We start from the raw sequence: 24,532 nt of genomic DNA, 5'->3' as shown, positions 1-24,532 counted from the left end.
AATATTTGTCTGCAGTTCCTGTCATAATGGCAGTCTTCATTACCTCCTCCTTTAGTCTCATGATACAATCTCTAAGTGAATACCAGGGTCTGTGCTCAGTGGGCCACATAGAATCAGTATCATATCTCTTATTGCATCCCACAGCGGCTAATGCCAACAGAGTAGTCCTGCTATCACCGTCTCCTTGCTGATGATGTTCCCTAAAAGCTTGTTGAACTAGAGGATCATGGCTGATACCTATGAATCTCATGCAGTCTGTCCATCTACTGATATTCCACCGGCCCCTTGATCACTGAGTCTTACCATCCAAGATATCAATGGTTCTCCTATTCTTTGGCTGAATCTACTCAAAATATCTGTGACCTCTTGCGGTGAGAAATCTTCCTGAATTTCCCTTGTAACTGAATCTTCACCTCGGGTTTCTGTCTTCCTCCTTTGTATGGGTCGAGCCCTTGTCTGATCATTTAACCATCTCCTATTCTCTGTGTGAGGCACATCCTGAACCCCAGTAGTGTTTTGTGCCTCAGCCGGCTCTTTCTGGGCTGGGTTGAAATGCACTCTGGGCTTTTTTGGTCTCCTGTTGCTCTTAGACACATTAATAGAAAAGTTCTCATTTGAGTCAGTTTGGTCTTCTGCTATCTGAGATTCCCCTTTTTCCTGTGGGGTAGGAGTGCCCCTATGTCTTTCACTTAATCTCAATCTTTCGTATACTAGCCGGTAGGCTGATAACACTATCCAGCTTTGCCTAGATAGTGATGCCCCTGACTGAATCCCAACTTCTCGTAAACACTTTTCCAAATCCCTAGGATCTCCTTTCCGTAGCCTTGGTTCCCAGTTTTCACAGGGTCCAGCTTTTTTAGCCAATTCTTTTGCTAGGGAGGAATAAAATGGATCCTCCCATCCTGGGATATTTATCTCTTCCTCTGGAATTGTTCTGCTTCTAAATAGAGATCTTATACCTAGCGATCCTGTTCGTGACGCCAAATGTATCAGGAGGGCCGAGTTTATAATCTCAAAGAAGATCATAAACATGTCTGAAAGGTTCGGAATCGCCGGATAGAAGAAACTCTCAAAGTAGAAGGCAGAAGAATCAAAACATTTATTTAGGCTCCACAGTAACCAACCCATGAACCAGAAGCCCCATTTTGATATGTTGGTCATAATCTTCCAGGCCCAATAGGTACGCCTTGAAAGAGTAACCAGGAGGCTACAGAGAAACATGATTGCGTAAAGCAAAATCATGTTTCCCCCTTGATGGTAATAAGATTACCCACTGGACTGAAGTCTTTGTTCAGCTTCCTCCCGTAGATCAGCTCTGCTGCTGGCAGCTCCTGCCTCAGCTGTGTCTGTTTCTGAAACTGAAGCTGCAACTGAAACTGACGATGTAACGGTCGTAACTGCCTCTGTAACGGTCGTTGTAACTGCCTCTGGCTCCAACCGGAAAAGGAAAGAGAGGAAGAATCTTCAAGCTGTCCTCTCCCCTCTTATAGGGTTTCTGACATCATCAAGCTCCGCCCAAATGACCAGGGCCGATTGGTTCCTGAGTTGGCTCCTCCCCCTAGGGTAGACCAGGTTCTGGAGCTAACACCTCCCCTCAGCCAGCCCCATGACTCCCCACACAGGAAGCCGTCTGCCTCCCGGCATGCTCCCCGGGCCTCCTGCCCCGGAAGAGCAAGCCACAGTGTCCAGAGGCTCAATGAGGCAAGCTGAGCCATTCAAAGAAAACAAAAGCCATTATGGCTACACAAGGACAAAAACTCTTTCAAGAGTCTGCTTTTGTTGTGTCATTTGATAGCAATTTCCAAAGGCAGAAAATTTTTCAAAGAAAGAGAAGTGTGAGAAAAACATATTGAAATATACATGCTTAACATATGTACAACTATAGATATATCTTGGAGATGAGAATCTACAAGATGGAGATATATAGCTAAAATGTGCTATGAATTCAAAAGGAAGATATTACTTAAGACTTGTTCTTTTTCATGCCTTTAGGGTTAAACTAGACTCAGTCACTTTATAACATACTGAGTCCTCTGAGGAAAAAAAAAAAGGAAAAGGAAAAGTCTGAAACTTCTAACTATTGCTTCCCCCACCTTGTACTTCTAAAGTTGAATTTTTGGACCCGAGTATAAAAATTTCCATTTATCCCTAATGTATTTCACACTCTAAGATTCAGCCCAATGAGCAAGCCTGTCAGAATCTTTTTGAATCCATCACTCAGTGTGTTAGCTATCTATCACAAATGTATAGTATCTGAAAATTTGATAAGCACGGAATCTATGTCTTTAGTCAAATCATTGATAAAACCAGAAGGCAGCCAAAAACAGACCACTAGGCCACTCTACCAGATACCTTCTGTGAGGCTGGCAAGCCGAAGCACTAACACCTATCTCAGAGTCATTCAACCACTTCCAAATTCATCTACCTATACCCTCATCTAATGTTGCTTCCACAAGAATAGTATGACATATTTTCATCAAACATACTAGCACCTAAGCAAGCTACACTGGCAGCACTCCCAGGTTAATAGTTCTGACAAAAAAGGAAATAAAGTTAGCCTGCCATGAGCTGTTCTTTATGAAACCAGATAAGTACTTTACAATCACTGCCTCCTTCTCGAAAGATTTCCTAATAATTTCTTTAAGGATTCGTTCTAGAAATTTCCCAGATTCAAAGTCAATATCACGGACTTATAGTTTGCAGACCATTCTCCTCCTGTTTTTGAAAACTAGAACACGGGCATCGAGGTGGCGCAGTGAGTAGAGCACTGGCCCTGGAGTCAGGAGGATCTGAGTTCAAATCTGCCCTCAGACACTTGACACACTTACTAGCTGTGTGACCTTGAGCAAGTCACTTAACCCCAACTACCTTGCCTCCCCCCTCTCAAAAAAAAAAAAACTAGAACATTTACCTTCTCTAGTTCTGTGGTGCCTCTTCCATTCTTTATAAGTCAAGCTACTTAACTTATCACTGCCCCTCTTTTTCCCCTCTCCCCCTCAAACTTTACACTTTTCTCTGCAACCATTCTGGGCCCTTCTTTAAAGGTGATCTTTCACCTTAGCTTGTTCGGATCCAGTCTTGGACGTCACTTCCTGGGCACTATATCCAACCTATGCCATTTCATATCCTGCCTCCTACTCTGCTTTTCCTCTCCTCTTTATGTACTGCCTTCCTCCTTTTGGAAAACAAACTCCTTCATGCAGTGATTATTTTACTTGTTTGTATTTGTAAAACCAGCACTTAATACAGTGTCTGGAATACATGAAGTGCTTTAAAAAATGCACAATCTAGCTGATACTATAAGTAAACTGGGAGAAGCATACTATTTGCTCGCTCTCTCTTTTCTTCTTTACAATATAACTAATGTGAAAATGTTTAATATGAATATATATGTAGAGCCTGTATCAGATTGCACACCTAAGGGTGGGGGGAAGGGAAGGATGGGGAGAAAATCTCGAACTCAAAATATTATGAAGTGAATGATGAAAACTAAAAACAAACAAATAAATAAAAATCCACAATCTATAACTGATGGTGGTTCAGCAAAAACATTCACCAGTTGAGTACCACAATGACTTAAGCAGCTAGGTGGCACAGCAGAAAGAGTACCGAGACTGGAGTCAGACCTGAATTCAAATCCAACCTCAGACATTTAACAGATGTACATCTTTCGGCAAATCACTAATCCTGCTTGCCTAAGTTTCCTCAACTGTAAAATAGGGATAGTAACAGCACCGACACACGCTAAGGCTGTTGTGAGGATCAAATGGGATAATATTTGTAAAGTGCTTAGCACAGTGCCTGACACTTAGTAGGAATATATAAATGTCACTGTTTTTATTGTTATTATTATTATTTCTTATTTGAACATTCAAAGTCAACTTTCTTCCTTAGCTTGGATTATCTACTCTGTGTTAGCCATTTTTAATCTGCCATTTCCAGCGCAAAGATCATTTTCCTTAGCAGATAACACAAAAACAAAAAAATAATTAAGCAGCTCTTGCTTTCTCAGTTTTGAGCTATCATACCATCTGTCCATTGAGCAGTCTTATATTTTCTTTAATTCTACTCTTTTCCCCAAGGTAGTTTTCAAGAGGGGAAGAAAAGGGAAAAAAAACGAAGCTTTTTTTTTTAACTTCCTTATCTGTCCTAACTAAGTTCAGTCCATTTGAGCTTTATAACTTCTCCCACTATACTGATGGCACCATGACATAGGCTGGTCTTCATTTTCTATCTTCTGTCCTTACTTCTTCTGTACATATCATTTAAATATGTAAGTGAGTGGGTGAGTTTCTCATGTATCCAGTTGTTAAAGAACTGCCTTTTTGTTCCTCACTGAATACTGTACTTTGTGACTTCAGAATTTCATTTCTGACAGTTTCTCATCCTTCTTATGCTGACTTGTACCACACAATTAGCTGTCCTTCACTAGAACCTTTGAAATGGGCTCTTCCCTAAGCTAGGGTGCTTATCCAATTATGCTCAGTTTCCCTTCCCTCTATCATATATTCTCCAAAGGGTAGTCACTTTTCCCCAGGTCTCCAGCACTTCTACTTTGGCTCTATATCTATTATGCTGTTTCAGAAATATCTTAAGCCAAACCTTCCACTGGTCTCTTCTAGATGTTAGTGTTTATACTCACATTCACCACTCATACTTCTAGAGCATTTATCAACTTCGTTGTAATCTTCTATATCAGAAATGGATCAATTTTTCAAATTTCAAATGCAATAGACAATGAAAGATTTATTAGTTAAATGGAATCATATTATTGTTAACTAGAAATTGTGAGTTCAACTGCAGAAGAGAGAGTTTATTCTAAAAGAATTACAAACCATATTTATTTCTGCCTTTCTGGTCTGTTTTACAAAGGTCAATAGTAGTTGTTCATTGGGACTAAAAAGGTAAAAATGGAGAAAACCTAAATGACATATAAAGTCCTCTTTTAAATTAGAAAAATTTTCCCACCAATTAGTTAAAAGTATGAAATGTAAAGCAAAGCAGTCTAAAGGACCCAGCTAAAATGAAAGAGTACATGATTAATTTAGTAGATATTGCTCAAACTACATTTATTATTAGCTCTATTATAAAAGACAAATCTATAATAGCTTAACTTTAAATTCCACATAGGTTTTGTGCAAAAATTACAAACTGTTAAATTTACAACATGAATAAAGTGAAAATTCAGTTCTATCTAGTGATTTTGCCTTTACAGAAATCGGCAATGGTCCTGTTTGATTGAAAAAGTTTCTTCCCCATTAAAACAAGTCTTAATCACTCAAACTGAATAAACATTAGATTAAACCAACATTTCCCCAAAATGTATTAATAGAATTCTTATGTATTGTGTAATATGAACAGGATTAGTGTGAGATATATCAATAATGGTTCTGTTTTCTAATATTGTGGAATATGAAATATGTATCACAACATAATATTCAAATTTGCAGTATGAAAATAGGCTTAATATTCTCTATGTTGCTCCAGAATTTCCATATGCCTCCTTTATACCACAGATACCATGCCCTTAATATAGTGGATCCAGTCAGCAAGGTAGTTCAGCTTTTTAGGTAGAAGTAGGAAAATTAAATGCTGGAAGAAAGTGTTTGGATTTGACATGGCATTTGTGGTAAAAAGAACAAAGGCAAGGGCATCAAATTAAAGAGATATTCTAATTTCATTGAATTAGCCAACCATAGTGCCAAGGCTAAAAAGAAGAACATGAGACAACATCATGGGTAACGTATTAAGAGAACAAAGAAAGGTGAAGAACCTAAAGGTTACAGTGATGATATTGAATAAGTTAAGGAAAAATACTGCAATGTGAGGGGAAAAAAGAATAGGAAGACATGATAAGCAAACGAATTTCAGAATTCTGGATCTTGGGAGTTAGAGGTGCTGAGATAAAAGGTATGATCATCCTTAGACATGGCTGCAGTAAAGTGAAGATATAAGTCTCCAATGAAACTGGCCAAGATACTAATTATCTCTTTTTTAATTCAACAAAAGTAACAAAAACAAATCTGAAACTGCACATATAGTTTTCGGTTGGAATGGAGAGAAGACATTTGAGAGTCCTATTCCAAATATGGAACTTTGCAATTTGTTGTTAAAGACTTTAAAGTTGGCCTGGATGGATCCTCTAAATATTCAATCTAATCAGCAAATGTCAATGAAAATAAATCCATCTAATATAATCCCTACATTACAAATAATCATAAATTATTGTTGCTGATCACACCACTGTTTCCTCAAAGAGTTTGGCATTGCCTCAGTAAATCATATTCTGCCTAGAGCTATGTAGTTCAAGTCAAATTATTTCAGAATCATCGAAAATGACTCATTTTTCTATTAAAATGATGAATGAGCTAAATGAGGTATGTAATAAAGAGTGCAGGTTTGTAAACAGATTCCTTCTCTCTGGAGGGTGGAGGCCTTAATTCATTTGGTAATTCTGTCCAATGATATTTTCAAGAGAAGTCATCCTGAAAATATACTTAGTCAAGAAAAGAACCTAGCATACCACGTCTGGAGAAAATGGCGAAAATATTCAGTGAATAGACCAGTCCTAAGATACATACAAATAAAAATTCAAAAAAGGGTAAACTTCAGAAAGAACAACCAGGCGATATGAAAAAAGAACATAATTCAGCCTTATTCGGAGGATTATGTTTAAGCAATTAAACAAAGATGTGGCCAAAACAAAACAAACACAATCCTGTCACATACGACTATATCTGGTTAATTATATTCACTATTGTTTCAAAATCGAATGCCCAATAATCAAGAAAGAGGTAATGCATGTCTCAAGTGAAACCTTGTAAGATAAACGTTACTGCTCATCAATTTACTATTGAATTCAGACAAACCCCAAGCCTACATACACACTGAAAAATGTATCAGCAAAAAGTATATAAAGCGACGACTGCCAGACTTCAATTTTCTACTAAGAAAACCTGAAAATCTTACTGAAAAAGCAAAGACCATTCCATAGGTGCTGCAATCAAAATGCAAGATATCATGCAAAATATTTATCTTTGGTTTCTCTGGAATGATGCTTCGGGTAAGGGGAAGGCAAGGAAATAGGGGTTTTTGTAGAGTACCTACCATGGAATGGGTTAAGCACGTTTATAAATACTGTCTCATTGGATTCTCATGATAACCCTCCAAGACAAGTGCTATTAGTACCTCCATTTTACAGCTTAGAAAAGCGAGCAGAAGTTCAGTGATTTGTCCAGAGTCACATGGCTATTAAGCATATGAGGCTGGATTTGAACTCAGGTCTTTCTGACTCCAAGCTCAGAACTCGCTCCACTGCATCACCAGCTGCCTCTGATGACTGTGATGAACTTTTAATTTGTTACAGGTTAGAACAAATAGAGAACAATATTTCTTAGCTTCTTCAGAAGGAAGTCATTCAATAAAACTCTTAAGGTATGAAAGATGACTCATTTGATCCCAGAAGATGAAGCAAGTATGTTAACAATAAAACCAAGTTGGCATATACGTGCTGGTATCTATGTTAAGCACTTTTATATATACTCATCCCATTGTAGTTTGATTATCTATACATTTTAATTCAGTGCTCTTCATACAAAACCCGATGCCTATAATGAACCAAGTGACAGAAGATCAATGAACTATTTATGGCAGAATTATCACATATAAAAAACATTCAGCAAGATTTGGCATAAGTCAATTGGATTAGATGTAGCTTTGGGATCAATTTTTTTAAAGCAAGTGAACAGGAATGACAAAACAAGAAAAGTGAGTTCTGAAATGAGAAAATAAAGACGTCTTTGGCAGAAATTTTGCTGCTGAAAGCTTATGAAGTCACACCTGAAAACATCTGTCACTTTATATAAGAGATGTATTCCTAAAAGGTTGTGTGTAAATATAATTTTTACAAATCAAGTCATATTTAATCCTCTTATGGAACTTACTGCTTAAAGGAATTATCCTGTGAATACCTGCTTTAAAGTAATCACTATTTAGCCTTCTGTATGATTTTTGGACTTCCATACAAGTTCCCATAAAATGAATTACATCTGAAACAAAGCTCTATTAAAAATGATCCTAGTGTTAGGAAAACATTCTTCCAATCCCCTGACTTGTTAAAGGATCCAAAATTCCATAGTTCCCTCCGTTCCAGTTGTATAAACTGTCATCTATCCACAAACATCTCATTCTGTGTGATTCTATGGCCAGAATCTGCACCTCTGACAGAAACAAAGAAAAAGTCTTCGGGAAAAGAGAACTGGAAGGTAAGCATTGCCTTTATTGATATTGCTTAAGTAGCTTAAAATCAGGTATTAAGAATGGTACTTTCCTATTGAGGATAATAAAAATATGGAAAAGTCAAAAAGAAGTACTGCCGTATTAAGCACTGTAGAACTAATGTAGAATTAAGCAATGTAGAATTTAGACTTCCTTGGCTTCATCCAAGACCCAACTAAAAACTTACCTTCTACACAAAATACTTCCCAATCCCTCTTAATTCCAGTGCCTTCACTCTATTAATGATTTCTTGTTTATGCTGTATGGAGCTTGTTTGTTCATATTTATTTGCTTGCAGTCTCCCCCTTCAAATTTTGTTCTCCCCAGGGGCTGGAACTGTTGTTTGGGGTTTTTTTGCCTTTCTCTATATTATCTCTAGCCCTTAGCACAGTGCCTGGCACATAGTAGGCACTCAACAGATACTTACTAAGTGAAACCAATTTCATCACCACAATGACAGATTCATCTTCCTCTTTCTGCTTTGCATACTATAGGGTCAGGACTGAGAAGGAGAAAAAAATCAGCGACAAGTATAGTCTTTGCCCAAGGAACAGTGTGTAACTGAGATGTAGTTCATTACTAGAGAAGAAAGAGGACATGATAAAAAGGATGTGATAGCTGTTGTCAAATATGTGAAGGTCTATCATGTCAAAGCTGGATGAACCATCTGGTTGCCCCAAGAGACAGAACGAAAACTGATGCATGTGAACTACACTGAAGGGGATGTCTACTTCATATTGGGAAAAACTTCCAAATAATTAGAACATTCCAAAAATGAATGCTGACAAAGGAGGTGACCAGTTCCCAATCATTCTAAGCAAAGGATGGATGATAAACTGTCATCACGTATTCATACTTGGGGTAAAAATTATTGTGATTGGATGACTTCTGTAGTATTTTCCAATATTGAGATTCTAACCAGAGGAACTTTTTGACACTTTACATAGGCAAAGTTTATATATGCAACACTGTATTGAGCTACTCAAAATAGCTTTCTTCATATCTAATGCATGCCTATTGTTCAACAGTACGAAAAAAACATTAACAATCTAAAAGAAACTAGCCAGTTCCCAACCCAATCGCTGGTCAATAGAGCTGGAGTCAGGGATAGTTCTCTAAAGAAACCCACACAAAAGAATTACTGTACAAATGTAAATAATGCTCATTTGACAGACAAAGAATCAACTCAGTATGGTAAAACTAATGGAAGACTGTTCACCTCTTCTATTTCTCTCTCAAATGTGATTAACACATGGTCATAACATCCCACAATGAAAAATATGTTCACAGATAAGCAAATACAAGAAATCTGGTACGGTGAGGAAGAGTGGCACTAACAACTAAAGGAATCAGTAAAGACTTTTTAAAGGTGGTTGAACTTGAGTTAAGCCTTGAAGGGAAAAAGGGGTCCCCAAGATTGACTGGACAGGGGAGAACAATACAAGCACTAAGAGAAAAATGGAACAAGATACTTTTCAGACCTATGGTTAGATAGAGGCTTCTTAAATAAAATACAGATAAGAGTAATAAATAAATTTATCTACATGATATTTAAAAGTTTTGTACAGACAAAATCAATACAGCTAGATGAGATACAGTTAAGTAGGAAAAATCCTTTGAATCAAGTACTTTGGGGTAACTGATACAAATATATGAGCAAGATAATACACAATAATACAGAAGTAGTCCAAAAAATGAAGATTTCTAAAGAAATGCAAACGATCAACTATATGAAAAAATTCTCCAAATCAATAGTAATAATAATAATAATAATAATAATAATAGCTAGCACTTACATAGCACGTCAAGTTTTACAAAGTAGTGTGCATATATCATCTCACTACACTTCATAACAGCCAAATGAGACAGGCAGGTCTTATCTCCATTGGGCACGTTTTGGAACCTGAGGCCCTAAGAGAGTAAGTAATCTGCCCAGGGTCATATGGTTAGCAAGTGTCGGTGGCATGATGTGAACTCAACTCTTCCTGATCCCAACATTCTAACCATTGTGCCATCTAGTTTCCCCGATAAGATAAATGCCAGTTAAAATGAGTCTAAGGTTTTACCTCACATGCATTGACTTGGCAAAAACTATTTAAAATAGTCAATGTTGGAGGAACTCTGAGAAAACAGGCTTGCTATCTTTTCTCACTATCACTACACTGTTGATAGAACTGTGAGTTGGTCTAAACATGGTAGGTAACAATTTGAAATGCAACAAGCGTGAAATCTCATAAATGGCCACATATTCCCCAAGGAGAAAAAAATGAACAAACAAAAAGGCCCCGAACATATAAAACACACACATACATACACACACACACACACACACACACACACACACACACACACAGATTAATACCGTTCCCATTTCACAGGTTAGGGAATTTAAGGCCAAAGACATGAAATGACTTCCCCAAGATCACACAGTTAGTAGTGGTTATTGGTAAAGAATGTAAAACCAGTCTTCAGCTCCATATAATACATCACTCTACCACAATGCCTTGGCAAAAGAAAAGAATAGAATAGGAGCTGGGAAGATGGGATCTGCCACTTAGTACATGGATTTCCATCCACCCTCCTCAGCAATCCTTTGCTATTCTTCTTTGGAATGAGATAGTATAAAAAGCCTAATATCATCTCCCTAGCATTTATCACAAGACTCACTGTGTTCTAGGCCTGACCCTACGATTATAGGACCAAGCAATTTCTTTTGTATTTGACTCGGTTACCTGCCTTTGCCCACATTATCTGAGTACAGTTTTTTAAAATTCCTAATAGGTCAATGATTCCCTGTGCAGTTAAATTTTCTTCCTCGCTGAAATCATTTGTGTCCGTGCCTTTATAGTTTAGTTGTTGGTTACCTATAATGCTATTAGTTAACTTTCCTTGTAGAATTTCAAGCCCCAGAATCCTACTTATCCTCTCTCTGAATTCTTCAAATAAATCTGCTCTCTAAATCCTTGCTATGGACATCACACTATACCCAGACTTCCTTTTCCTTATGTATCTCAATAAAGAAATGTCATTTCCACCAGGCTTCCAATCATTTCACTTCACCAATCACTTTTTCCTTTTTGGTTGGTCATATCCAGAATACCAGTTCCCTTACATTCTACAAGATCATCAAAGTTCAGAAAGTGTCTATCAAATGCTCTAATAACAGAGACCTCCAACAACTGACAAAAAAATTGGAATATTCCAAAATAATATTAATAAGGAAAATGATAATAATGATAACTAAGACTTATCCAGTGCTTACTATGCACAAGAGATTATGGTAAGCACTTCACAATTATTATCACATTTGATCCTCACAACAACTCCTGAAGGTAGGTGCTACCAGTATCCCCATTTTACAGAAGAGGAAACAGAAGAGCAACTTGCCCAGGGTCATACAGCTAGTATAAACATCTAAGGCTGCTTCTGAACTCAGGTCTTCCTGACTGCAGGCCTAGATGCTTTATTATTAGTGATTTGGAGAATCTGTGTCACCTTTGCAGGAAATTCCCAAAAATTCCAAAGAGAAGAATAGCTTTCATAATGCCATAGACTGAACAAAGTTACAAGAACTGTACAAAAAATGATCTAGAGATCATTTGAGGAAACTGTTTAAGGTGTTTGCTGCTTTTTCTAAAGCTCCTCACTTTTCAGGTGTGTAGGTTCTAAAAATCTTCAATTAATTTTCACAAGAAAGAAAAGCTGAGACAAGACAATAGTTTTAATTTACAATAACTTTACTTAACCAGAAGAAAAATACATAGTCAAATATTTAGCTAAGATTAGGAAAATTTCTATTATTTAAGTTACAATAACCTAGTGCCTTTCAGTAAGATAACAGCATGATCAAGCAACCTTAAGATTAACACCTGAGACAACACAAAAAGAAAGGTCAGAGCGATGGTGCTCTTACAGGCTTACAGGTTATGCCCCTTTCAGTCATTCTGCATTATCAGCAGCAGTTGATACAAGTGCATAAGAAGTGTACTTTTAACAGCAATTTCCATTGAACAGTTTCAGGGATGTAAATTATCAACAAGTTCACTCATTAAAACAAATCTTCTTCTCTTTGATGCAATTCCCACTGAAAACCTTCCATATTAGGCAAGGCTGATTAACATACTGAAGTAGCGAGGACTATAGGTAGAAAGTGGAAGGGGAAGAAGAGATTAAAAATTTTCCTGCCCTGGATTAACAGCTTCTTCAGCTGAAAAAATTACCATCAAAGGGAAGTTCTCCTGTTAATATAGCTTCTGAACCAGGAAAACCAGAAAAACAATACCTTTGCCCTTTGGAGAGTTTTAACGAAGACAGCTGCTTCAACAGCTGTAGGAAAGGAAGCCTGGACACACATCTAACAACACAGCACTCCAAATGTCAACTGCTAGTGGGTGGAAGAAGAGATTTTAAAAATCAGTTTTATTTCAGAAAACCAACATCATCACAGAAATTTTTATGTCAACTACTGGAAGACAGCTTTCTAATTACATAAAATGTGTGAAACCCAACCTTTACTTACTGGCTGGCTAAAAATGTGGATATCATAATAGAGAGGCATGCACATCTAGTGATTGGTAATGCATATAAAAAAAAAAGGAAAAAACCTTCTTCTTACCTCAGCATAAGAATTAAAGTGGAAACAGTGGGCTGTTAGACAACCTTCAGAGCAATGCCAATCCTTCTGTGAATTGAGCATATTACTGGGAAACCCTTGCCTACACCCCAGTATTTCAGAGTAGTTCTGAATTATTCCAAGAGTCAAAAGAATATAAGAGATCCACAAGGGTCCAATGAGTTTTGGCATCTTGAGAATTCCATTATATTAGCTGAAAACTTCTTAAGGGGAATGTTACATCTCCACACAACAATCTTACAGAAATTGGGGAATATCCTAAATCAAGAATGAACCCCTAAAAAGGGCTATAATCATAAATAAAAAATGAAATTTCTTTTCCTGACCAATATGGAGTACTTCTCTACTCTGAACTGATTCAAATTTATAAGAATAAGATCCACTCTCCAAATGATAAATGACCCAAGGATATGAACAGTCAGTTTCAGAGAAATAAATCCAAACTATCAATAGTTACATGGGAAAATGGTCTATATTATAAATATATCTATATCTATACATAAAAATCAAATTTAGAGGCTGAAATCTATCACAGTTATGATCAATCCAAAGGTATTTATTAAGGACTAACCTTATGGTTGGCATTGTGAAGGGGTTATCAAGATAAAAATCAGGCTCTTGCCCTAAAGGGCCTTACATTTTATAAGGGGAGATAGCTTGTTCATATCTAAATATATTCAAAATAAATCCACAATAATTTTTTGTTAGGAGGAACACTAGCAGCTAGAACATAAAAAGAAAGGCCTCATGAAGGAAGAAAAAAAGCTTCCTACGTGATTTTCCAAATATTTTAATGTTCATCCCAAAAATCAGTGATGCATATATATCTGTTTTAAAAACTCAGAAGTATCATATGCCAGTCTCTCATACTTACCTGTCAAATTTAAATATATGGTGTTTTCAATGAGCGTAGTTAGAACAGGCAGGTTTTACTGGGTCCAGAAGAAAAATGCGAAAACATCATTTCATGGGTGATAGAGGAGACAGTAATACTCACTACTCTGTATCTGTAATTTGGGTCTTAAATTTTACGACCTTGAACAAGCATATAACATACACCTGAATTAACTTGTAGTTTTTGCTTCAAACAACTCCCACCCAAAAAAAAATTTTTTTAACTGTCAATGCCTACAAACAATTTGGGAGCAGAGCATTTAATTAAAAAATAAAAAAAGCTCTTTTGATGCTATCTGTAGGTAGCACCATGCACCAATCAAGTTTACAAGCCTAAAATTTGCAATCTGGAAGCTTATAATTGAATACACACAAACTGACACAAATATAAAAGGCAGTAAAAAAATCACATAAGATATTAAAATATACATGAATGGAAAAAATACAACACACACACATACACACAAATGTATAGTTACAAATAAGGGTTAAAAAAATGGGTGTGTGCCTTCAAGGATTTCCCATTCTAATAGGTAAGAAAACTTTCCAACTATATACATACGACATACACTATGTCAATGGGAAGTAATCTCAGAGCGAAGATGTTATGGAAGTGGTGAGAAAGCCTGGGAAAGATCTCCCTCAGAAAGTGGGATATAAGCTCATCTTGAAGACAGAGGTGTGGAGGGAAAGAATTCCAGGTACAACGGAAAGCTAGTGAAAAGATGAAAGTAAAAAGACACAATTTCATGTGTGAGGAACAGCAAAAAAGCCCAGCGCTTCAGGCTCACAGTGTCCAGCATGGTATAATACAACCCCTTCCGAAGGACAAATTAAAGGCCCCCAAATGTACCCTAGACTGATTTAACCTAGGCCTGCAGGTCAGAATCAATTTTATATCAAAGAATTAAGAAGGAAATGGAATTTGGGCAAATAAATACCCTTCCCTGGAAGGTATTTTCCCAGAGAAAAAAAACAGGACTCTATGTCACATCTGGCTTCAGTAAAGATAAAGTCATGTTCTTAAGAAAATAGTTTCCCACTGCGGAAAATACTCATCATAAATGTGGCACCTACTCCTTTTGAGACATATAAGGAACTGATTCAAATTTGTAAGAACAAGATCCACTCTCCAAAAGATAAATGATCCAAGGATATAGTCAGGTTCAGAGAAAGAAATCCAAACTATCAATAGTCACGTGGAAAGATGGTCTAAATCACTAATCATGAGAAAAACATAAATAAAAACAATTCTGAGGTTCTACCTCATTCATGCCCATCAGATTGGCAAAGTTGATCAAAACAGGAAAATAACAAATAGTGAAGATGGTGTAGGAAAACAGGAATGCCAAAGCACTATTGAGCTGTGAACAGATCTAGCCATTCTGGAAAGCAATTAGGAACTAAGTTTTAAAAGTTACTATAATGTGCAAACCCTTTGGCCCAATAATGCCACTGCTAGCCCTATACCACAAAGAGATCAAAGAAAGAGGAAAAGGGCCTATGTGAACAAAAATATTTATAGTAGCTCTTTTTGTAGTGGCAAAGGCCTGTCCTACTGGGGAGTGAGTGAAGAAATTCTAGCATATACATTTAATGAATTAATAGTGTTCCATAATAAATGAAAGGAATGTGGAAAAATGTCTTACATGACTTTGTACATGTAACCTATATCAAATTGCTTGTCTTCTCAATGAGGGCAGCGGGGAAGGAAGGAGGCAAAGAATTTGGAACTCAAAATTTTAACACAAATGTTAAAAAAAAATTTTACATGTAATCAGAAAATAAAATAAAATATTTAAGAACAACAACAAAAAAGAAATGAAGGGCACGATTTCAGAGAAACCGGGAAGATGTTTGTGAACTGATGAATGTAGTGAGCAGAACCAGAACAATTTATATAACAACAACATAATAAAGACAAACAACTACAAAAGACTTCAGAACTCTGTCCAATGCAAAAATCAACACACTGTCAAAGAATTCAAGATGAAAAATGCTACCCAGTCCTGGACAAAAAGGGGATGGAATTAGGGTACAGACTGAAAGATATTTTTGAAACAAGGCCGATATGAGAATTTTTGCTTGACTATGCATGTGCATTACAAAAGGATTTGTTCTTCTTTTGGTTGGGGCGGGGGGAGCAGGAAAGAAAGTATGGCTTTTTTTGTTAACCAAAAAAAATTGATATTTAAAAAAGAAAAATAATAAATGTAAGACCGTCTATTTTAAATATCAGCTATTTTTAATTCTATAAATTCCACTACAGGTATTCCTAAAATAATACTTCCCAGAGAACTTCTCTTTTTCCTCAAATTTTCTGGATATGTTATTTTCCCTCTCCTACCTTTTTGACATGTGAAAAAAAAATCCTAATGAGACAGTAATATTTGTTTTTATTCTTCAATGTCCACATACAACCCCCTAAGACTGAGCTACTGATTTATATAGATGGGTTGTAACTGCGCTCATAGAGTTCCCATTCTGACAAAATCATAGACCATGATCACTCAAGGAAGGAATTCAAAATTATTTTGTGTCCTTACCCTCACAGAGAGTAGGTGGTCAATGAAAATTTGAGTCAAACATAATTGTATAAGAAATTAACGTTGAGTAAAAATGATGCTTTCACTACAAATTCTTAAGTATATATTTAAAAAAGTTTTGTATTCTTCTTTACTCAAAAACTGGATCATAGGAACATAGATTAAAAAGGAATCTTAGCAGTTATCTAATCCAACCTTCTTATTTGATGAGGTAGAAACTGATACGTGGAGATCTAAGGTAACTTGTTCAAGGTCACACAGATATTAATACTCTTGACTACCAATCCAGAGCTCTTTCCAGTAAACCACATTGCCTCAAAATAGGATAATATTCTTGTTCTTTTATTAAGCTTATAATAAAATATTTTATATTATTATCAATATTATATCCTTAACCTCACACTGTAAGAATCAATAAAATGCTACTGCTTCCTCACCACCCTATGCAGCTTTTCCTTAGACATAGGCCTTCTTTCTTCACCCTAAAATAGTAATAGTAATAACAGCTTGCATTTATATGCCAGTTAAATTTTACAAAGTATGTTATGTCTATCACATCTGATCTACATAGTAACCTTGTAATATAGATAAAACAACTATTTTTTCATTTTTACAAATGAGCAAAGTGAGGCTAGAAAGAGTTAAGTCATTTGCCCAAGAACAGACAGCTTGGAGGGAAGGAGATATAAAACCTGAATCCAGGTCTTCTGACTCCAAATCTACTTCTATGTACGTACACACACACACACACACACACACACACACACACACACACACACACACACACACACACACACACACACAGACTCTGACTCTCCCTCCCTCCCTCCGTCTCTCTTTCTCCATAATTTTATAGGTAGGCTAGATGCATAATTTTTCCCACCTACTGTATGGAATCTCAGTTCACAAGATACCTTCACACTCTCAGTCTTATCAACCTACAAGTAATGCACTGCTGTGATATAACGGTATGGCATTCTGTCTCTAGAAGTACTTTGCTGGCTTCACCTCCTTCCAGCAACAGAGGGCCTTAAATTTGTGATCTCAAGAATTTATCAGTTCAATTAAGAGTGAACAGGTTGTCGAAACTGATTGATTGACATTAATATCACCGTTAAGAGACTGATTCATAAATCAGAGTGCCAATTTGCTAATGTGAAATGAAAATATACCTAACTTGAGAATTGGGACCAATCATCTCTGTAAGTCACTAAAAAAATATCCTTACAAGTATGTAGATTCACATTTAGGAAACCAAATTTCAGAAAAGATAATTGGAAAGTAACCAGATAATTTAATCAATTAGAATTAGACACTTTTAAGGAAAAATTTCTATCAACCTATTGTACTAAATGGTCCCTTGTCCCTCTAGAACAGAGGTTTTTAACTGGGGTTTGTGACCTTGTGTTTTTAAATATAGACAGACAGACAGACAGATAAGATAGATAACTAATTGTATTTCAATGAAATTGGTTTCTATTTTATTCCTATGGATTTCATTTAAAATATTATTCTGAGAAAGGGTCCATAACCTTCACCAGACTGCAAAAGGGGTACACAAAACAATTAAGAACCTTTGCTCTAGAGATATTTTTGTCTAAAGAACAGATATTCTCCATCATAGCATCTCTTGCAGAATCAATAGTTCAAAACCTTCCACACAATCGATAAAAATCTTTTAACATGACAACCTCTGAACAGTGCTAAACAAACACTGACAAATTCTTCTCTTCATGTCTCTTTTTTTTTATATACAGCAAGGTGAAATACCACCTTTCAATTTTCAACTCCATTCCAAAGTTTTCAGGATGTATAATAATATCCAAATTCATAGTTCATTTACTATTACAGGGGACAAGAAAGGCATCATTTCTAGTTTTCAGACATTTAAGAAGGCATCTTTATATATGTTATGTTTAATTAGCTTCAATAATGGTTCTTGTTAAACTTCAAAAGTTTGTTGTTTTTCCTTACTCTGTCCATGGACTTAGGGTCCACATTGCTTTGTGACCTACAGCCCTCTGCCTCTGTCAACTGTGTGTATTCTGTAAGGGCTTTTCTCGTTCCTAGCTATACTTTCTCATCATGCTTGCCTGTAACCCACTCTAACCCAATAAACACAATCTACCAGCTACTTTCTCCTATAACTCAATCTCATCCCCACTAATTACCTCCCCCGACCCTGCAAAAAAAAAAATTCCTAAGACCTGTCTCCCACTATCATTTTAAATATATATCTTTGTATATCTGTGATTATATCAGCCTCAATGGGTTGCTATGTAGAAGTGGCTGTATATCTTCAAAGCCTCTTCTGAGGTAAGCAGTATGTAAGCTCTGCTGGAAGGGATACAAAGGTATACAGGGTATAAAAGAAAACTATGAGGATATTTGAAACTATAATATTAAAGAGGAGGCAAGTTCTCTTCCTACAAAAAAAAAAAAAGGCTTACAAATTCTTTGGTACAGTTCCCATATGCAGAAGTTCAAGAGGAATTTAGTCTTATTTCTTCCTCTTCCAAGAGCTGTGACTATCGGATTTACAGCTATTCACACTCCTTAGAGTGAAGTTCATTCTCAGTAAAAGCAGAGAGGGGCAGTAGTCAAGACTTCCAGAACAATGAATGACTCAAGTATCAAATAAAAGATACCTTCAGAAAAAAAATACTGGTATTCTATGTGGTAAATCAATGTCAAATTATCAGGTGGGGGCAGCTATAACATGGAGATAGGATCCTTCTTTCCTAAACTTATTTCCCCTATCCACTAATATACTTACATAGTTTTAGAATATACTAAAGATTATAAATGTAATTCAACAAATAGTTGGAGCATTACATTTGGGTCATTATTCTTTTTTCTATAGGGGTAGCAATATAAAGAAAGTACTAGATATGTTAACACCCTTATTAAACTATCATTTAGGAATTGCGATCTTATTTAAGTATGGTCAGATAAGACTTCTCCTAGTTTAAAAAAAAACATTTTAAGTCATTCAAAACAAAGTGAAATATTCACAACGCTTTGAAAAGAGGAGATTTGACAAATGCAAATGTTAAGCAGAAGCTCATTTTGGATAAGCAAAGGAACAAGACAATGAAAGCTTTAACAGGATGGGTTATTTTTTAGGTCTTCAAGACTCAAAGGGTCCACTCCACTGGAGGTATTTTTATTTGGCTCAGCTTAAGTAAAATCTAAGAATTCTAATGGTGCTAAATGATCCTGGTTGAATAGTTGTCTAAATATGGACAGGTTCCTTTAATCATGAAAGAATATGCACAAGATGAAATAAGGGAAACTAATTATTAATTCTTTCATCAATTTAAAAATATTTTTCACAGTGCCTTCCTTCACCTCTATCTTTTGTTTCCTATGACAAAAATAAAAAATCAAATATTTACTGCTGATCTCTTAGGGCCCCCTTGATCTGCTCTTTGTTCTTCCCTATCCCAAGTTCAAAAATGACTTATCAAACTCACTGACTGATACTTATGTTAGCGGGGAATGACAACAGATCGAGACACAAAGCAACCTGTGGGCCACAGACTTTAAGCATAAGTCTGAATCAAGCAGTGAGGGAAAACAACAAACATACTTATTTTAGGCACGGTGAGGAGCTGGTGGCATTTGGCCTAATAGCAAAAATGGCTTAACAGTTCTAACATGAGGATATGAGCCTTGAACCAATTTGTTTAATCACAAAGATTTATTTATGAGACATGAAAATGAGGAAAACAACTAGAAAAATAAACATTAAAAATTTTAAAAGCTGGCAAATTTTCAGAAAATCTACAATACTCACCAAATGCTTCACCTTAGACTTTTCCTCTTCACTTGATGCTCTCTCTCGAAGAATGGCTCTAGTTAACTGGTCATTGGTGATAGCCCTCTCTCTTTCCAGAAGTTTGTTGATATCCTCACGTGCCTGGATTTTTCCATGTTTTACTCTACAAAGAAAGAAAAGGCATAATGTAAAAATAATTTCTTCTTTACTTCAATGTTAATTTCAACAGTTGATAAATTAGATTTTAAGCATTTAAATTACTAACTCCTATTTTCTTGAGTAGTGGTAACCATGGAGATGTTGAAAGTCACAAAATAAGACAGTACATATATATATATATATATACATATATACACACACACACATATATATGATGTCAACAAGATTAAAAACAATACTAATTAGATAAAATATATTTCATATGTTAAAGTCGAATGACCTAGTGAAAGTGCTGAAATCAAACAAATGTGAACTATTAATGAGAAAACAGACTCATATAGAACTTTTTCCTACCACTAAAAAATGGTCATCCAAGGACTCCTTGAATAATCTATCCACTACCTCAGACAGGAGCATATTCTAATAATGGAAAATGTTAAGTGTGAGTTTTCCTTCTATAAGCTAAACCAAAATGTGTTCTGCTCATGAAACTACATACAATAAATCTACCCACTTCAACACAACTGCTGTTCAAGCATTTGAAAAGAATAATTATGTTCTAAGTCTTCTACAAACTGAAAATTTCCACCCAATTACTTCAACCATTCCAGGCCTTTCTACTAGCCTTCTTACCCACCTCTGAAACATTGTCACATTACTTCTCCCAGAAAGCAGAGCTCAAAACCAAACAAAATATTCCAGAAATGACATGACCACAAAAGAATACACACACTGGCCATGGATACTACACATTTAACTTATGGTAAGTTTGCATCAACTCTTCACCTACTGTCGGGTCGTAATGATTTTGGAGTCAACAAAATCAGTGTTATTTGTATCCATATTTTTTCCCTTAAGTTAAAAGGGCTGCCTAGGATCTATGCAAAAACTAAAACTCTAAAGGCCCCTCCCCACCCCAAAGGGAACTATTTTTGTTAAGCTCTTTTCTCAATGCTATATTTGGCTGGTTTTTTTTAACTTAAAAAAGCTTTCTATGTATCACTCTTAAATTTCATCTTACCAGCTCTAGAATGGCAACAACTTTTTTAAAGCTTCATCCTTTAATATGATGCACCATCTATGCTTTCCAGTCTCGTATGATTTTCAAATTTGTTAAGTCTACCATCAAAATCATTTCTAAACAAATAATGTTGAACTGGAAAGGATCTAGTATGGAGCCCTATTCCAGGTGAGGGAATTATGGGAATTGAGTGAACCATACTGTCTCCATCTTGTGACACAATTCTGGAACTAATTCAATTCCCTTCTTATTCTATTGTGGGTGTAATCCAATTTTTGTTTTGTAAGAAAATTTTATTCAATTATGGGAATTGTGAGAAAATTTTATTGCATGGTTTGAACCCCTGCATGGCTGGTAAGCTGGACCACCTCAACCTGTTGCTTAGAGACCCTTAACTAAGGACCTAGGGTTAGGTTTACCAGAAACCCAATCAGATCCAAAGACTGATGAAAGGAGTTTTCTTACAATTGTACATGTCAAGCAACCTATATGTCTTATCTGAAAACAGGCCCCATACAAGTCAATCAGTCACTGTTTCTTTGATTGTATACAGATACTCGGTGGGGGGGGAGGAACTCCTCTTTTTTTGATTTCAGAGAATTGCACCTGTTTGCGCTCTCCCTCTCCCAACTTGAAAAGCCCCTAATCTTTTCTCCAGTTAGAAATTATATTACTTAATCTTGTATCCTGGTTTATATCCTGTTAATTGTTTTCTTTTGATGCACAAAAATCTGTCTCCCCCTATATTTGGGGTCCAGTGCCAAACTGAGGAGGTCAGTTCCAAAGTTGTTATGCAATTAGCATACACTGTTTAATGCATCAATATGCTTGGAAACTTGAACCTTTGTTTCCTCAGTTATTTCAGATTTCACCTGTTACACAGGCTGATATCAGATGAGGTTCTAAGAAAATGCTATAAGAATGATTTCTTTCAACTATACAGGAGGAATGTGAGTGAGGCAAGATTCAAGGCAGAGGTACCACCTAAGCAGGGCCCTCAAGAAAGGAATATACATTAAAGAAGGCTGAGGGCAAGGTAGAGGGAAACAGTTCTTTCCAGGAATGCAATATTGTGTAGTTAAAGATACAGAAGTTTGAAGGAAGGATCACAAGGAGGAGAGGAGACATAAAGGACATGAAAAGTACATGAACAAAGGGGCTTTTAGGTGGTGCAAGGGATAGAGCACCAGTCCCAGAGTCAGGAGAACCTGAGTTCAAATGGGACCGCAGACAATTGCTAGCAGACCCTGGGCACAAGCTGCTTAACCGGATTGCCTCCAAAATCAACAACAACAAAAGAGTACATGAAAGAGAATAGCACAAAATTATTAAAATTGGTTAAAGTCAAATCCTGGGGAAGACTTTTAATTTTGTAAAGAGGCAATGTATCACAGTATACAGCAAATGGGCCTCAAACTCAGAAAGACCTGAGGTCAAGTTCTGCTCTTGACAGCTGATGTGGGACACTGGAAATCACTTAACCTTGTACTAAGCAACTCCTTGAGAGCAGGGGCTGTCCTTTGACTTCTTTAAATTACCCCAGAACTTAGCACAGTGCTTGGCTTACACAAGGCAGTTAATAAATACTTGTTGACTGCTGTTGACTGACAGTAGCCTTCAAGTATTTGATATTCTATAATGTGACAAAAATGGTCAGATGACAGGTTGGCCGCAGAGGGGAGAAATATAAAACACTAACCTCTCAAATACATAGTAAACAAATGGAACTATTTTTAAAATACAGACTGATTAATTTATTAAACAAGAATAATTATGCCAATACAAGTGAAATCCAACTAAATTATTTCCCAAGAAACCTTCAACTAATGCAATAGCATGAATGTATCCACCCTACTAAGAATTCAATTCAATTTACTAAGCGTTTAACGAATAAACATAAGCACTGGAAGATTTTAAAGATCACCAGCAGTTAATATGTGTACTTTTGCTTTCTCTCTATCGTAGGGGTCCTAAACTTGATTTTTAATAGTTTGATGACTACACTTCAATATAATTTGATTTCCTCTGAAACTTTAGGTATTTTATTTTGTGCATTTAAAAATACTATTTTGAGAAGGGAACCATCAATTCCACCAGACTGTCAAAGGAGTCCATTAAAAAAGAAAAGACTAATATCTGCTCATTGCTTTCTCTCTACAATACAGAAATCTATTTAAGATGCAATGGGAGAAGTCACATCCGAATAGTATCTCATCTACCATTAAGCAGTGAAGTATTCAAAATAGTAAATTTCCCATAAAATTATGATTTCACCAATCAGGTAAGAAAACATAAATTTGAAAATGTTTGTGAGAATATTTCTAAACATAAACTTCAATGCATCTTAAACAAAAGTAACTAAATATATCTTCTCTTGCTGAATCAAGGTCATTGTTATACTGTACTATATTTTGTTGTACCAGAAGCGAGCGAGACACACCACAGAGTATAAGTTTTAAGTGGAGAATTTATTAGCCGGCGGCCATCGGGGCACGGCACCACAAATCAATGGCAAATGTGTTGGGGTGATGGCTTGGCTTATATAGGATATGGGGGTACAGAGTGGGGGGAGAAACAGAAACAAAGGTCCTGGCTGATCAAAAGATTCAGTCAGGTTATAGTACTAGTGGGATAATCTCATTTACATTCCTTGGTGGAGTCACGGAGTCCCAGGCATATCTCCCAGGAAGGGTCTGCCAGGTTATCCTTCAGTGGGATGGTCCTATCTATTGAGATTCCTTGGTGGAGACATGGAGTCCCAGGGGGTTTGCTAAATGCCAAAGATATCTGAGTCCATTCTTTCTGGGGGTGCTTGTCAGTAGCTAGGGGTTTCTCAGGGGTTCCTAATTTTCCTTGTATTTGAACACACAAAACAATCTATGCTGCTTCGATTTTTTCCTGTGCTCATTGCTATTTAGTCACCAAAACATGTGAAACCATGGCAGGAGGGGAAGGGGGGGAGCCGGGGCAAGGGAAGGGAGAGACACGTAAAATATTTCCCCTTCCCTGAGTAAGGTGTAGCAGTAAAAGACTGATGACGCAACCTCTCCCATATATATTCCAGCAAATACCTAAAAGAGTGCCAGAGTGAATAATGATGATCAAGAAATCTAAGGGGTGGGGCGGTGGCACAGTGAGTAGAGCACCAGCCCTGGAGTCAGGAGGACCTGAGTTCAAATCCAGCCCCGGACACCTGACACACTCATTAGCTGTGTGACCTG

At 36.5% G+C, this 24,532-nt stretch overlaps 1 protein-coding gene across 1 annotated transcript in view; it reads right to left on the bottom strand.

Annotated features, from left to right (window-relative positions):
* The window catches only part of CHCHD3 (coiled-coil-helix-coiled-coil-helix domain containing 3), a 343,660-nt gene that overhangs the window by 185,772 nt on the left and 133,356 nt on the right, over positions 1-24,532 (bottom strand). The window contains exon 4 of the mRNA XM_036761494.1: positions 20,150-20,294. Coding sequence (XP_036617389.1) covers positions 20,150-20,294 — 145 coding nt within the window. The remainder of the gene's footprint in view (positions 1-20,149; positions 20,295-24,532) is intronic.

The sequence above is a fragment of the Trichosurus vulpecula genome, chromosome 5, assembly GCF_011100635.1.
Source record: "Trichosurus vulpecula isolate mTriVul1 chromosome 5, mTriVul1.pri, whole genome shotgun sequence".
Lineage (NCBI taxonomy): Eukaryota > Metazoa > Chordata > Mammalia > Diprotodontia > Phalangeridae > Trichosurus > Trichosurus vulpecula.
Note: the sequence above shows the minus strand (reverse complement) of the source record. Positions and strands in the feature narration are given on the sequence as shown.